The 14,864-nt window shown below is 53.6% G+C and overlaps 1 protein-coding gene and 1 long non-coding RNA gene across 4 annotated transcripts in view; one reads left to right on the top strand and one right to left on the bottom strand.

The window, feature by feature from the left end:
• Positions 1-5,560: 5,560 nt before the first annotated feature.
• Positions 5,561-10,811, bottom strand: SPC24 (SPC24 component of NDC80 kinetochore complex). Of its 2 annotated transcripts, XM_060295591.2 has the most exons (5): positions 10,646-10,811; positions 7,238-7,398; positions 6,981-7,081; positions 6,738-6,814; positions 5,561-5,733 (listed from the first exon to the last, which is right to left on the bottom strand). In XM_060295591.2, the coding sequence occupies exons 1-5, from the start codon at positions 10,803-10,805 to the stop codon at positions 5,627-5,629; spliced, it is 606 nt and encodes a 201-aa protein (XP_060151574.1). In that variant the 5' UTR covers positions 10,806-10,811; the 3' UTR covers positions 5,561-5,626. The 2 variants fall into 2 exon arrangements, with proteins under 2 accessions (XP_060151574.1, XP_030735629.2); XM_030879769.2 differs by lacking the exons at positions 5,561-5,733; positions 6,738-6,814 and having other exon boundaries at positions 6,977-7,085; positions 7,254-7,398.
• Positions 10,812-11,033: 222 nt separating this feature from the next.
• Positions 11,034-14,864, top strand: part of LOC115865216 (uncharacterized) — a 9,130-nt gene continuing 5,299 nt past the window's right edge. The window contains exons 1-2 of one of the 2 annotated variants that reach the window (XR_009563551.1): positions 11,034-11,159; positions 12,109-12,316. This is a non-coding gene — a long non-coding RNA (uncharacterized lncRNA). Of the gene's footprint in view, positions 11,378-12,108; positions 12,317-14,864 lie in introns of both variants that reach the window. The other variant, XR_004044279.2, reaches the window with a different exon arrangement.

Below are 14,864 nucleotides of genomic sequence, written 5' to 3'. Positions count from 1 at the left end.
CAAGGTGCAGCCAAAAAAACCACAAATGGGGACAATGAGGCATCTAGAAATAACAGCAGAAGAAGGGGTGGCATTACTGGAGCCCAGGAGCTGTGGGAGCCTGGGAGGAGACCCCTCCACGGCAGAGAGAGACGAGAGAGACGAGAGAGACGAGAGAGACTCCGTCCTCTCCCCTCCTCCGGGCCCCCCTCCTGCCAGCGCCCCCATGGGCTGAACCCAGCAGGACCTGGGAAACTGGGTTCCCTGCAGGAATGGGCCCAGGGGCAGGGGACCCAGAGTGTCAGGGCAGCAGGTGGGAAAGAGCGCAGACTGGGCCAGGCGGCCTGGGTTGAGCTGGGTGACCTGGGACCCATCAGAGTCTCAGTTTCCCCAACTGAAAACGGGGCCGATGCTGATCCCTACCTCCTGGGCTCCACGGGTGGCCAGCGTGGTGGTGGAGAGAAGTGCCAGGAGCCGCAGGGACTGTTATCTCTTCTCTGTCCACAGGGTGGCACTTCCTTCCTTCCTTCCGCCTTTTGTCTTGGGAAGGTTCCAAAATGCCTCTGGGGGCGAAAGCTGAGCGGACCGCACAGGAAGCGTCCGGGGCCTGCAGGCAGGCGGTCGATAATTGGTTGATTGACTGACTCCATGCTCAGCCGCGTGGCAAATGGGACAAATGAGCTCGAATGGCTGGGCCTGTGGGAGGGGCCGGGAGGTGGCAGAGGGTGCTGTGAAGGGAGGGTGGGCAGGACTCAGGTGTCCCTGAGCAGAGGAAGTGCCTGGGAGAGGCTGGAGGTGATGGAACTTTCTGGTCCCTGGCCTGGGCAGTTTTCCATTAAGGGAGTGAGTAGTTGCTGAAATCCTCCCTCGGGCGTCCCCACCGTGGCATTGAGTACGACACAGACACGCAGGACTAGAGCCTCAGGAAAAATAAGAGCAAACACTTCTTGGGGATTAACTGTCTGCTCCCCTCGGTGGCTGCCCAAGGGGCGGGGAGGGAGGGCAGGCCCAGAGCCCATTTTACAGATGGGAAAGGGGAGGCTGGGGTCACCGGTCTCAGCTCCTGCAGCTCCTGGTGAGACCCAGACGTCCCTCCCCACCAGCAGCCCGAGGGGTGGAGGGGGTGCGGCCTGGTGATCCTCTCTGGGCTCACAAGGGGTCCCCTAGGGAAGGGCGTGGATGTCACCCAGGTGAGATGCAGCGCAGCTAGCAGGCCACTTGGAGGTGGTCTGTAGGCGCAGCCTGCCCAAAGGGGTGGGGGGCAGACTGGAGCTTTGGAGCTGCCATCCCCAAGGACAGGGTGTGGGCAGGCGTGACCCTGGCTCCCCCTCTCCAAGGGCTCAATGGCTCTGGCCAGGACTGGCTGGGTGGTGGGAAGAAGCTGCTCCCCCAAGCCTGACACCCCAATTCATGTCCTCTGCTGCCTCCCCCTCCTGCCCCCACCGGCATCTGAAACCACAGCTGCCTGTGGTGAGTCAGGCTGGAGCCTGCGGGGCTGAGCCCAGGTCTGGGGGAGGGAAGGGGGGAGGCAGGGAGGGGGAGCCCTGTCCCTGACGCCGGCCCCTCCCCCACAGTGGGGGTCAGCACCCCTTCCTCTCCCCCAGGAAGTGAATCCCCTCCACGATGAAGGGGTAAGAGAGCGGCTGAGAGGTGGAGTTTGAGCGAACACTGGTCACATCACCCACCCCACTGAGTGGAGTGGGATGGGGGGGGATAGCCCCCAGGACTCCTGGGTCCCATCCAGCCTCCCCTCCAGGCAGCTCAGGTTTCAGCACTGATTCCTGCCCTTGGTGGAGGGGCTCCACCCTCCCGGCACAGCTGCTCTGCTCACCCCGGAGGCCTCCTCTCCCACGCTGTGCCTGGGATGGAGGTGGGGAGCTTGGGGGTTCATAGCGAGACCAGCCCCCTAGTCGGCTGGGCCTCTGCACCATGACCTGTGTCAAGAGGCCAATGTCAGGCTCCCCTTTCCAAGCCCCAACTCTGGGTACCCCCTGGAATCTGCAAATCCTCCCCATGCCTCACTGTGGACTGCAGGCCTGGCATGATCCAGCCCCACGGCCTCATGTTCCCTCCATGCTGGCCTCTTTGCTGTCCCTGAACACCCATCTTTGCACTTGCTGTTCCCTCTGCCTGGCTCACTGTCTCCACACCTTTATCCCCAGAGGGCTCAGGTCTATCTGGGCTCAAACGGCTCTTCCTCCCTGGGGCCTCCTGCAGGCTCTGTCTCCATAATCTGTGACACCTTCCACGAATAGCCTGCCGTCTCTGTGCCTCAGTTTCACCACCCGTAGGGCACTGGGAGCCAGCACACGGCACCTGCTCGTGGCCTCCACTGGAGTGTGGCTCCCTGAAGGGGGGCCTGGCAGGTCACAGATGCCCAGTGCACACTTCTGAGACAGTCGGGGAGCCGCCAGGAGGTCCTGGAGCCTCCCCGAGGATGGTCCATGCACTGCCGTGTCTGTGCTGATGCCCTGTGACCAGTCCTCCCGGCCTCTCACCAGCCTCGGCCCACCAAGCTTGCCGGAGGTCCAGTGTGAGGGGTTTGGCTATTTTCCCCAGAAACACCAATTATAAGACAGGTTGGCCAGGTGTGTGGATGTCTGACCGGCAACCACTGATCACTAAGCATCTAGAACTTTACCCTGCTCCGTCGCCCAGCAGGGCTCCACCCAGTACAGGCCTGAGTTCCAGTCCTTGGTCTCTTTCTACCTGGGTGACGTCGGACAAGGGGCAGATGCCTTGGAGGCCATTTCTCATCTGAAAAGCCAAGATGCTCCTCCATGGACCCCAGGGCCCCACTGCCGAGTTCAGCCTCCCAGGGTGTCACTGTCCTGTGACTTCGGGTAACCAACTGGACCAAGCTGTGCCTCGGATCCCCCACCTGTAAAACGGATACTCCTCACTGGCGTGGGACGGTGTTGGCCTGAGGGGTGCAGGAGGAACAGGCTGGGGGTGAGGGGTCAAGTCTCACCTCTGCAGGTGCAAGGCCTCGGTTCCCCACTCACTGCCTGGTCAGGGGAACTCCGATCCTGCATGCACTCCAACAGGCCCGGCCGAGAGAGCTGGTTGCTGGCTGCCCATGGGCCGGCTGTCAGAGGGAGAGCAGGCAGGGGCGGGAGTGGGTGTGCAGGCTGGAGGCCGCGGGCCGAGGCTGTCCGGGCGTCCAGCCAGCGCCGGGCAGTGAGTCAGGGCCCAGGCATGTGGAGGGCCAGGGCCTCTCGCGGCCCCTGTGAGCTCAGGCACCTCCCTGAATGCGCCCGCCAGGCCCCACTGGGCTGCGTTCCTCACGCACTTGCTCACTCCTTGGGCTGGTTGCGGGGGAGGCCTGAGGTGACGGGGCCCCTCTAAGCCTAGGTCCATGCTGCCTCCCTGGAGTCACCTTCTTCTTCTTGGGGAAACTGAGTTCAGGGCAGGCAATGCCTCCAGGGCCCCTCCCAGAACAAAGCGAGGCCACTGCTCAGGGGTTGGGGAGCAGGCCCATGGGGGGTTCAGGCCCTGGGCCCGGGGTACAGAGAAGCCTGCGTCTGTAACTGCACCCGCTCCTCAACACTGGCTTTCTCTCCCAGGGCCTCTGCACCTGCAAATCTGTTTGCACTAGAGAGCAGTATGCCTCTCTGCCCGCCCTGGGACCCTCAGCTAGGCCAGGTCTACTCAGGGCGGGGAGCACTCCTGCAGGGGAGCAGGTGGAGGCTGGCTGTGTCAGCAGGAACAGCCACCAAGGTGACAGCAGCTAGTAAGCTGACCTTGGCAGAAGACTGACGGGTTCCTGGCTGAGGCTGCAAGGCGGGGGGTGGCAGCCCTGAGTGTGCCTGCCCCCCCCACCGCAGGGTTTTTGCTACAGGGGTGTGCTCCTCCCATCTAGTGGGTGGAGGCCAGGGATGCTGCCAGATATCCTGTGATGTCCAGGACAGCCCCCACCAGAGACAGTGACCTAGCCCAAACATCGCGAAGGCTGAGGCAGGAAAACCCTGGTCTAGATCAAGTCTTTTGCCCTTTGGGGGCCAAGGGTACGAATAAAGGGCTCTGCTTCTTTTTCACATCATAAAAAACTCTGCCAGCCTTGAAAATGGAAACAGCCCAGGAGGGCTTATGTGAACATTTCCTTGAATATGTAAAGCCAGGCCCTCGGCCTCTGAAGTTCTTCTGGGAATCTTTCTTTGTGAGCCAGATGGACTGGGGCTGCTTACATTTCAGGGAGACTAACAACCCCTTTTTTGGGTCTATCTCCTGGAGCCCAACAGGCAGGATCCCTTGCTCTAAGGCCTCTGAGAGACACCGGAATGGACTATTTTTAGTGCCCACTTGATGTACTCAGGAGCTGCTAGAACTCACTGCTCCCTCAGCTTAGCATGTCCCTCTCTGATCAAGAAATACAAATTGTACTCACTGTAAATGGTACAGAGGTGCACAAAACCCAACACCCAGAGGCTCATGTAACTACCAAATCTACTGGCTTCAGGAAAAGCTGTATCCAAGAGGCACTTGATATTGAAGGGACCCTACTTCTCACTCTCTACCCTCACACAGGCAGGCAGGCTGGCCACAGGCTTCCCACTCTTAGTAGTACCTCAGTCACTGAGGATGGGGGTTAGGTGAAGAAATCAATTGGCTGGCCCAGGCCCTGGTTGCATGCTGAATCAGTTAGGGTTTATTTTGGCTGTTTGTGATAGAAAAACTAAAATAACAAAGGCACACATAATAGTTTAGCCCCTACCCGCAAGGAAGTCCAGCATTGATACCCAGCTACACCATCATCAGGGAACCAGGTTCCTATCATCCCTAGAGGATTGCACCCCTCCTTAAGTGTGGCAATACAGCTGCTAGGGCTCCAGCCTTCACACTCAAGTTCCAGAAAACAGAGCAGAGGGGGAAAGGGTATACTACCTTGCGTTTTAAGAAGTCACACACAACACTTCTTTTTACATTTCACTGTCCTGAACTTAACTGCAAGGGAGGCTGGGAAAAGCTGTGTTTTGACTGGGCAGCTAAAAGGATTTCCTTACCAAGGGGGGAGGGGAGAACAAATATCAGGGAGGCAAACGGTGGTCTCTGACACACAGCCCACCCTGGAGCCAGCGATGGGCCCCTATACAGCCTATAATGTAATCTCTTCATGACTGACTCATCCTTTCCAGTCCCAGCAAAAATGCCACCGCCATCCCCTGGGGCAGGCCCCCTCCCTGGCCAGGGTCCTGAAGCACTCTGGATGCTCTCTAGCTCGAGGGTGTCATCTGATCACTTTTGACTCCTCCACTGGCTCAAGGGATCCTTCATCTTGCCTTGGGTTCCCAGCACAGCTCGGACACACAGTGGCACTCAGAGAACGAACAGATAAAAAAGGGCCAAACCTGAATCACAGATGACGAAGACCTGGAATTTGTCATCGGATACTACGGTGTCATTTGTATGTGTTGTCACAGACGTGAAGTCACAGGCCTGGCACAGTTAAGTCCGTTTTCTTTGGTTACCTAGTCCAGCATTTGAGGCCAAAGTCAAGACGGGGGAACGGGGGAAGAAATCCAGTAAAGAACTCATTTACGTATAAATATTTAATTTTAAGCTGATCTCACCACTGAGGCACTGACCACCCACCACGGGCTGATTCCCACTGTGTGGGACTGTACGATGCAGTCCCAGAGGCTCCTGGCTACCACTCTGTGTCCACCAAGCTCCAGAGATAGTCGCTGATGAATTTCTTGGAGAGCTGGGTGCTGTCCAGGTGGATGGGCTGAGCAACGCTGGGGCCATGATGGACTGAGGGTGCAGATGTAAGGGAAACCCAGCACACATGGCCCTCCCTCTCCCCCCACGACGAAAGGACACTGCCTTTAAATTGTTATTATTAAGATAATTGGAGACTGAAAGACATTTTCATGAACAGAAAGTTAAGATAATGAACTGTCTTTTTTTAAATTGTGGTAAAATACATATAACATTATATTTACCACCTTAAACATTTGAAAGTGCCCAGTTCAGTGGCATTAAGCACATTCATGTTGTTGTGCAACTATCATTACCATCTCCAGAACTCTTTTCATCTTGCAAAACCAAAGCTCTGTCTCCATTAAACACTGACTCCCCCTCCCATCATAATCCCCTTCCTACGTTCTATTTCCATGAATCTGACTCCTCTAGGGACCTCATGTAGGTGGTATCATACAGTACTTTTTTTTTTTGCGGTACGCGGGCCTCTCACTGTTGTGGCCTTTCCCGTTGCGGAGCACAGGCTCCGGACACGCAGGCTCGGCGGCCATGGCTCACGGGCCTAGCGGCTCCGCAGCATGTGGGATCTTCCCGGACCGGGGCATGAACCCGTGTCCCCTGCATCGGCAGGCGGACTCTCAACCACTGTGCCACCAGGGAAGCCCACAGTACTGACTTTTTGTGTCTGGTTTATTTCAACCAGCAGATTATGTTCCAGGTTCATCCATGTCGTAGCGTGTGCCAGAATGTCTTTCCTTTTTAAGGCTGAATAATATTCCACCGTATGGATGGACCACATTTTGTTTATCTGGTCATCTGCAGACGGACACTTGGGTTGCTCCCACCTTTTGGCTTTTGTGAACAGTGCTGCTGTGAACATGGATGTACAAACATCTGCTCAAGTCCCTGCTTTCAATGCCTTCGTGTGTATCCCCAGAAGTCGACCTGCTGGGTTATGTGTTTATTCTGGATTTTTTAGGACCGGCCATAGTGTCTGCACCGTTTAAGATTCCCACCAACAGTGCACAGGGTTCCACTTTCACCACAAAGGATACTGCCTTTGATCATCCCCGGCTCACATTCATAATCCCACTCAATTTTACTAATTCGGCGATAAAGTTGAGCCACATACCTGCGTGAGAAGACAAAACGGGGGGGGGGAGGGAGAGAGAGAGAGACAGAGAGAGAGAGAGAGAGAGAGAGAGAGAGAGAGAAGTTACTCCAGCGTCGACTCCAACAAAGAGCTGTGGGCTGCGTGCACGCACACATGCGCACTCACACCGCGTCTGTGGACCTACACGGCTGAAGGGATGGTGACTGTCGTGTCTTCGTCAACCTCCCTCTCTTGTCTTTCAAGATCAGTCTCGATCTCCTTGAGCTCCTCCAGCTCTCTGCTGAGCTGAGTACACAGGCAGTTAAGGACTCCTGGCTTTGGAGGGAGGGCTGCCCACGTGCTCACACCAACCCCGTCGGGCCCGGGGCTGCTGGCTCCAGGTGTGCTCTCTAGAGTGAACAAGGGCATCCTGGGTGAGGCTGGGGCCCGGCTGTCCTGCACACACAGGAAAGGATATAGGAGGCTGGCCTTCAGACGGGCGTCCTCCTCGCTGGCCCTCTGAAGCTCGGCTTCAAGCTGCTGCAACTCGGCGCCGCCCTGGTGTGCCTGCTCCTTCGCGTTGAGGAGGCTCTGGGCCACCTCCTTCTCCGCAGTGAGGACCTCTGCAGGGCAGGGAGAAGTCTGCGTTCCTCATCTCGGGCTCCCCAGGAGAGCCCCGGAGCAGAGGGCAGCCTCAATGCTCCCATCTATGGCCACGTTCCCACTTCCATCTCTAGCTCCCTGACCCATCGTTCTATTTGCAAATGCCCGCCTGAGAGTCCCACCTGGACCTGGCACACGTGCTTCCATTTCACCGAAATCACACTTGAATCCATCCAAAGTAATAAAGCCTGGTCCTTGTTTGCACACCTAGTCTTAATTTATGACGTCACTCTCGACACCATTGTCCAAGCAACAAGCCTGGGACTCACTTTCTGGATCCAGTTAGCCATCCCGTCTGGCAGGACCCCTTCTTCTGCGTGCTGGTCCTTCATGCCTCCAGGACCACCCCAAAAACCTCCCGGCCGTGTCCTGCTTTGGTCTCTCCCGTTGCCAATCCTTTCTGCTCTCTGCCTTCAGAGCAGCTGCGTCAGAGGCCAAATGTGAAGTCGCTCCCCTGATCAAAGACTTCCCGTGGCTCCCCAGAGTCTCCAGGATAACGTCCAGGTCTTTTTGGGCACCTTCGGCATCCCTGCCAACCTCCTCTCTCCCTGCTTTTTGCCCCACCATGTGCTTTTCCCTTTGCTCTGGCTGCAAAGATGCCTCATCATCGTGCAGACACGCCATGTTTTTTCAGTCCTGGGCCCCTGCCTGCCGGTCTTCCAGGGACCTGTACCCCTGTGTCCCTGCCCACTGGCGCATCATTCCCAGCATTAAGGCCTTCTGGATAACGCCTGACTCAGGCGGCTGGACACTCTCTTCTCCCTCCTAAGGCGAGACTGTGCTCCCAGGACAGCCCTTATCACACTGGACTATTTATTCCCAAGTCTCTCTTCTTCAAAGCAGATTGCATCTTAAAATCACCGTACATCGCCAACACCTACTCAGAATAAACACATTTTGAACAAAACATCCAAAAAGATCAAAAGCACCCTAAGAAGGTTACTGTGTTCCTTCCCACAGAGTCAGAGAAACCTGCCAACTCAGAGAAGGCACGGATGAAAATGCTTCTTAAAGGGCCAGTGTTTAAGTGTTTATAAACTTATATTAAGTTAATTTTTAATCAAAGCACCACATGTCTATGGTTGTGAAAATTTAAACACACACACACACACACATATAACCCTCTCTAAGCCTCTCCAACCCTCTGAAGCAGCCAGTTAAACTCTTCACTGTTTTCTCTGGCATCGACCTTCATATTTCTAAATAATTTGCTTATGCTGCTATTTCTTGATCTGTCTGTGTTAGACGGTGCCTGCTGACTTCCTGTTAGGAGAGCTGAGGGTCTGGCTCTCTTTTGCAGCCTTCCCGCCCCTTCTCCACTCACCCTCCTAACAACAACCGAGTCTCCTGGGATGATCTCTTCCCCATGGATGTTCATTATAAGCTGTCGTTACCCGAATGTGTGCTAAGTGCCACAGGTGACCACGGGGCCCCAACTCACTGAACTCTCACCACTCCCTGAGGGTGGCTGAACCCCTCCCCCGATTTGAGAGGCGATGAGCGGAAGCCCAAGGTCCAGTGGCTTGTCCACACACTTAGCTCTGAAGCTGGCATCTGAACTGGATCCTTTTGATCGAAACCCCAGCTCCCTAGAACACCGACTCTTGTCTCCCTGCCCCAAATCCCTCCGTTCTTCTGAAACCCAGGCAGGTTGGGTGATGCGGAGCTTCTCCTCAACCATCAGTGAAAGGGGAGTTAATGGAGCGGGAGGGGAGGAAAGAAAGGAGAGAGAAGGAAGGAGAAAAGAGCAGAAGACCCTGATCAGGACATCTGTTGTGCTTAGCCTAACATCCAAACTCCTCCCGGGGGCTCACAGGCTGGCAAGTCTGGCCCCTGATGACCTCATCTTCTACCTCTTTCTCTTGGGTCTCCAGCTCATTCTCACCTCATGACCTTTGCATTGACAGTCCCCTCTGCCAGGAACACTCTTCCCGGAGCCATCCCATGGCTAGCTGCCAGATCATTCAAGTCTCAACCCAAACGGCACCCCCTCATAAAGTGTAATTGTCAAAAGGCATTACAAATCCCTGGCACTGAAACCACAGTGGAAAACTAGATGACAGCCCCTCAGAAAAATTAAATATCAAATTACCATCTGATCCAGCATTTCCACTTCTGGGAAAATACAAAAAAGAATTGAAAGCAGGGACTCAAAGAGATTATTTGTACACTTATGCTCATAGCAGCATTATTCACAATAGCCAAGGGGTGGAAGTGTCCCAAGTGTCCAGTGACGGATGAATGGATAAACAAAATGTGGTGTATCCATACCATGGAATGCTGGAGATGATGGTGGTGATGGTCACACAACAATGTGAATGTACTTAATGCCACTGAACCGGACACTTGAAAATAGGTAAAATGGTAAATCTTAGGTTATGTCAATTTTACCACAATAAAAAAAAAGTTTGAAGCCTTTAAAAGACAAAAACAAAAAAACCCTGATGCTGAGAAAAGCCGCAACAAGGGCAGCTCCTGTGCAAGCATCATCTCCATGAATCTCACTTTGATCCATCAAGGGGTGCTATCAGCAACCCCATTTCACAGATGAGGAAACTGAGGCTTGAGAGGGAAGCACTGGACTGGGACAAGAGGGTTCATGAGTTAACAGCTGAAATCCTTAGCCCATCACCTCCTGACAAATCCATTTTTCTTGTTTATCCTCTGCCTCACCCCACTAGAATATTAGCTCTACCCCCACCCCAGGGATTTTGTTTGCTTTGTTCCCGGCTGTCACCCCATGACTGGCACTATGCCTGGACCCAGCAGGTGCTCAGTAAGACATGGGAACAGTCTCAGCAGGAAGATGCGGACTATTTATTATTACAACCATTTTATGGGAAACAGAGGCATTGCAAGGTTAAGTAAGTCACCTCAAATCTCACAGCTGGGAAGTGGCGGTGCTGGGATGCAAACCCGACGCTTTGACACCTGAGCCCCAATTCAAACCCTGAGTCCCAGCTCCTGCTCACAGCGCGTCAGACCTCCTACATTCACCACTAAACCCCTGGGAGGTGGCTGCTGTCCTGAAGCCCATTTCATGGGTGGGGAAACCGAGGCTCAGAGGGGACAATGCTCATCCGCCGGTCGCACGGGGAAATACGGTAGCGGATGGGGCGCCCAGAAGGGAGGAGGTTTGAGGCCGGCCTGGTCACCATCACCACCACTCGGGCCCGGCTGCCCGCCGCCCCCCGCCCCGGCCTTCACCTCGCAGCCGCTGTTCGGCACCGTCTTGCGTCTCCAGCAGCCGCTCCACCACCTGCTCGTGGCGCCTCAGCAGCCGCCGTTGCTGCGCCTCGGCGCGGTTGGCACCCAGCAGGCTCAGCAGCCCCTGGCTCACCTCCTCCATGTCGCGGAAGGCCGCCATGACTACACTAGGACCAATCCCGCGCAAATTTAACTGCCCGCTGGGCCCCGCCCCCTTCCCGGAGAGGCCCGTTTCCATTGGGTTTAGCCCACGTCAGTCATCAGCCAATGAGGGAGGCCGCGTCTAGTCGGACTAGTGCGCCTGCGCCGGCTCCTCTGTCAACCATTGGCGATGGCCAGTCTGCGTAGGGAGCGTGGGGGTGCCTCCGGCGTCCTGCCTGATGCGCCTGCGCAGGCTGGAAAGCGGCTGCAAGATCTTCAAGCTGTTTCTTTCCGGGTCCAGTGCCTGCTGCGAGCAACGCGCTGTTGTAGGGGCGAAGCCAAGAACTACTTCTCGTGGAGCTGAGGTTCAGCGGTGTGTGTGTGGGACACTCACAATAAACATCATAAATAAGTAAATTCTATAAGAGGCTGCGTAGCAAAATGGAGTCTGCGTTTCAATCCCAGATTTTCCACTTACTAGCTGTGTTACCCCGAGCAAATTGCTTCATCCTTATGTGCTTCACTTTCCTCCTCAGTTAAATGAGGATCATCATAGTGTCTACTTAAGAGTTGGTGTGAGAGTTGAATGAGGTCAGTGCCTGGTATTCAGTACGTGCTTTATAGGTGTTAAATAAAAAATACGTAGAAGGCTAGTGGGTGAGGTGTTTGATTCTCACCGAACACCATGCTGTGTGCGGGGTTACGGTTGAGGAAAGACAAACTGTTCACCTTTGTGACATGTCCCTCAAAGGAGGTGAAGAGGGCTTCCCTGGTGGCGCAGTGGTTGAGAGTCCGCCTGCCGATGCGGGGGACGCGGGTTCGTGCCCCGGTCCGGGAGGATCCCACATGCCGCGGAGCGCCTGGGCCCGTGAGCCATGGCCGCTGAGCCTGCGCGTCCGGAGCCTGTGCTCCGCAACGGGAGAGGCCACAACAGTGAGAGGCCCGCGTACCGCAAAAAAAAAAAAAAAATGAGGTGAAAAAATAAGCGGGTCATGACCAGCATTTTCAACAAAATACAATGAAAAAAAAAAAATCAGTGCATTGTGTACAGAAAGCTAAGTATTGTTTTGGGAAACTCCCCCCATTTGTCTACTGGGTGTGGAAGATTGTATTTTCCAAAAAAATGGCTACAGAAATAGTTCCAATTTTGCCAGTCCCTATCAAGAGACAGACTCCAATTCTTCTCTTGAACTTGAGCAGGATTTGTGCAACAAACAGAATGTGGCAGGAGGGACGCCGTGTGAATTCCAAGTCTAAGTCAGAAACTAGAATACATCTTTTGCCTGGTGCTAGCTCGCTCTCTCCCTCTTTCTCAATTCCAGGATACTCTCTGTGAGCCCAGCTGCTATGTTGTGAGGAAGCCCAAGCCACGTGAGGAGTCTCCCAGATAAGGTCCCAGCTGAAACCAGCATCAACCACCAGAGAAGTGAGTGAACATTGAGATGATTCCGGCCCCCAGGCTTTGAGCCGTCCCAGCTGACACCAAGAGGAGGAGAGAGAGAACTGTTCCCATCAAGCCCGGCCCAAACTGTGAGCAACATCCATGCCTTTGTTTAAAGCTTTTGTTTAAAGCCAGTAAACTTGGGGGTAATTTGTGATGCAGCCATAACACCTGGATCACTGGGTCACATGTGAAATTTGTATCTTGCTGTGGGTTGTGTAAAAAACCATTGAAAGCCACAGCTGTAGTGGCAAGTCCTCACAGTAAGCAAAGAAACAGATGAACAGAATCATTTTAGCCAGGAACACCTGCTACAGGGAATAAACCAGGGTCATAGGACAGAGTCACCAGAGTTGGGGCAGGGGAGGGAAGTGGCTTTAGGTTACGTGGTCAGGGATGGACTCCCTGAGAAGGGAACATATGAACTGGGACCCGAGTGATGAAAAGGAAACAAAAAGGAAACAAAGCACCAGGAGAGGAAAGAGTAAGTTCAAAGGTGTTAAGCAGGGAAGAGCTATGGAGTGGATTGGCTCCAGATCTTCCAGAATCAAGAGAACTTGCCAGCAAGACTGGATTCCATCCTTCTCTGAGGAAGAGAAAGGATACTTCTGGGTGTTTGGCCCAAACACCTGTTGGGTGGTGGGTAGTGGTGGTGGCACTGGTGGCCAAGGCGGGTAAGGGAGCAGGCTTGGAGGTGGAGGGCTGCGTGAAATGGAAAGCTTGGGGAAGTTCCCAGTGCCTGGAGGCTGACCACGTGGAGCTATCAAGAGGGTAGTTGCAGGGCTTCCCTGGCGGCCCAGTGGTTAAGACTCCGTGCTTCCACTTCAGGGGACGTGGGTTCAATCCCTGGTCAGGGAACTAAGATCTCACATGATCCACGGCGTGGCCAAAAAAAAAAAAAAAAAAAAAAAAAGAGGTAGTTGCTTGGCCATGAGCCTGCGGAGACATTTGAGCTGCAGATAGAAATCCGGGCGTCGTCAGGGTGCAGCCAATATCAGATGACAGCTCTCCTGGGGGAGAGTACGGAGAGGACAAGGTCTGAGGACTAAGTTCTGAGACCCACCAATTGCAGACGTTGGACAAGAGAGGAGAAGCCGGCCAGATAGAGAAGGCACAGCCAGGGAGAGAGGAGAGAAACTGCAACAGAGGCGTCAAGATTTCCACTGACCATCCAGAATCTGACAGGTCCCCAAGCCCAAGCCTGGAGCCACCTTCCTCCTTAGAGCTTACTTTCATGGGATAATTTTTGCCAAGACCCCAGGGACTGCTCACGTTGTAATATTTTTACAGCGATCATGGAGCTGGGGACACCCTAAGACTAATATATTTATTTAGTCTTCCCCGGGTCACAGATTCCTTTGAAATCTAATGAGAGCAACGAGACAGGCTCTTCTTTGAAAAACGTACCCAACAGGCACACATTTTTGGATTTCAGGACCCCAGAAGGCCATCCCCAGATTTTCAGGTTAAGAAGCTCCACAGCCTTTATCTCATAGGGTGGCTAGCAGATGTATAAGTGATGACACCTTAGTTGTTTGCTGCAGAAATGTCGGTGTCCGGGCACGGAGCTGGGTCCCCAGAGTCAGCACTTATGGCATCGCTCACCCTCCTGTTAGCTGAGCATTTGATGCTGAGATTGCTCTGTCACCATCAGCTACGTGACCTTTGGTGGTGGGGGCTGGCCTTCTCTGTGCCTAAAGGCGGGCACAGTGCTGAGTGAAATGAAGAAGAGATAAGACCATGGGTTCCGTTTCTGGCTCCGCAGTTCACCTATGACCGTGGCAAGTTCTTAACCTTTCTAAGTCATGGGCTAATGATAGCTCTCTTATCAGCTGGGAAAGGTTTTTCAAGAGTTAAGCCATTCCAGGTTGCACAACCAGAGCCTGAAATATATAAATGCTCCTGTCAAAAAGGCCACTCACCTCACTTCCAAAAAATAAAGAGAGAACCACTCACAGCCATTAGGATGGCTACTATTAAAAAAAAAAATCAGAAAATAACAGTTGTTGGTGAGGACATGGAAAAACTGGTTGGTGGGAATGTAAATTGGTGCAACTGCCCCGGGAAAAACACTGGCTATTCCTCAAAATACTGAAAACAGAACTACTGTATGACCCAGCCATTGTACTTCTAGGTATATACCCCCCAGATTGAAAGCTGGGACTTGAAGATGTTTGTATAACCAGCATGATTGACAATAGCCAAAAGGTGGAAGCAACCAAGTGTCCACTGATGGATGAATGGATAAATAAAACGTGGTGCATGCAAACAGTGGAACAGTATTCAGTCTTTAAGTAAGGAAATTCTGCCACATGCTACAATGTGGATGAATCTTGAGTATATTATGCTAAGTGAAATAAGCCAGCCATAAAAAGACAAATACTGCACGATTCCACTTATATGAGGTCCCTAGAGTAGTTGAATTCAGAGACAGAAAATAGAATGGCAGTTGCCAGCGGCTGGGTGTGGGAGTGATGATGTCAGTGTTTCATGGGGACAGAGTTTCACTTTGGGAAGATGAAAAGAGTTCTGGAGATGGATGGTGGAGATCGTTGCACAACGATGTGAATGTACTTAATGGCACTGAACTGCACGGTTAAAAATAGTTTAGATGGTAAATGTTTTGGTATGTATATT

Source organism: Globicephala melas, chromosome 3 (genome assembly GCF_963455315.2).
Source record: "Globicephala melas chromosome 3, mGloMel1.2, whole genome shotgun sequence".
NCBI classification, from domain to species: Eukaryota; Metazoa; Chordata; class Mammalia; order Artiodactyla; family Delphinidae; genus Globicephala; species Globicephala melas.
Note: the sequence above shows the minus strand (reverse complement) of the source record. Positions and strands in the feature narration are given on the sequence as shown.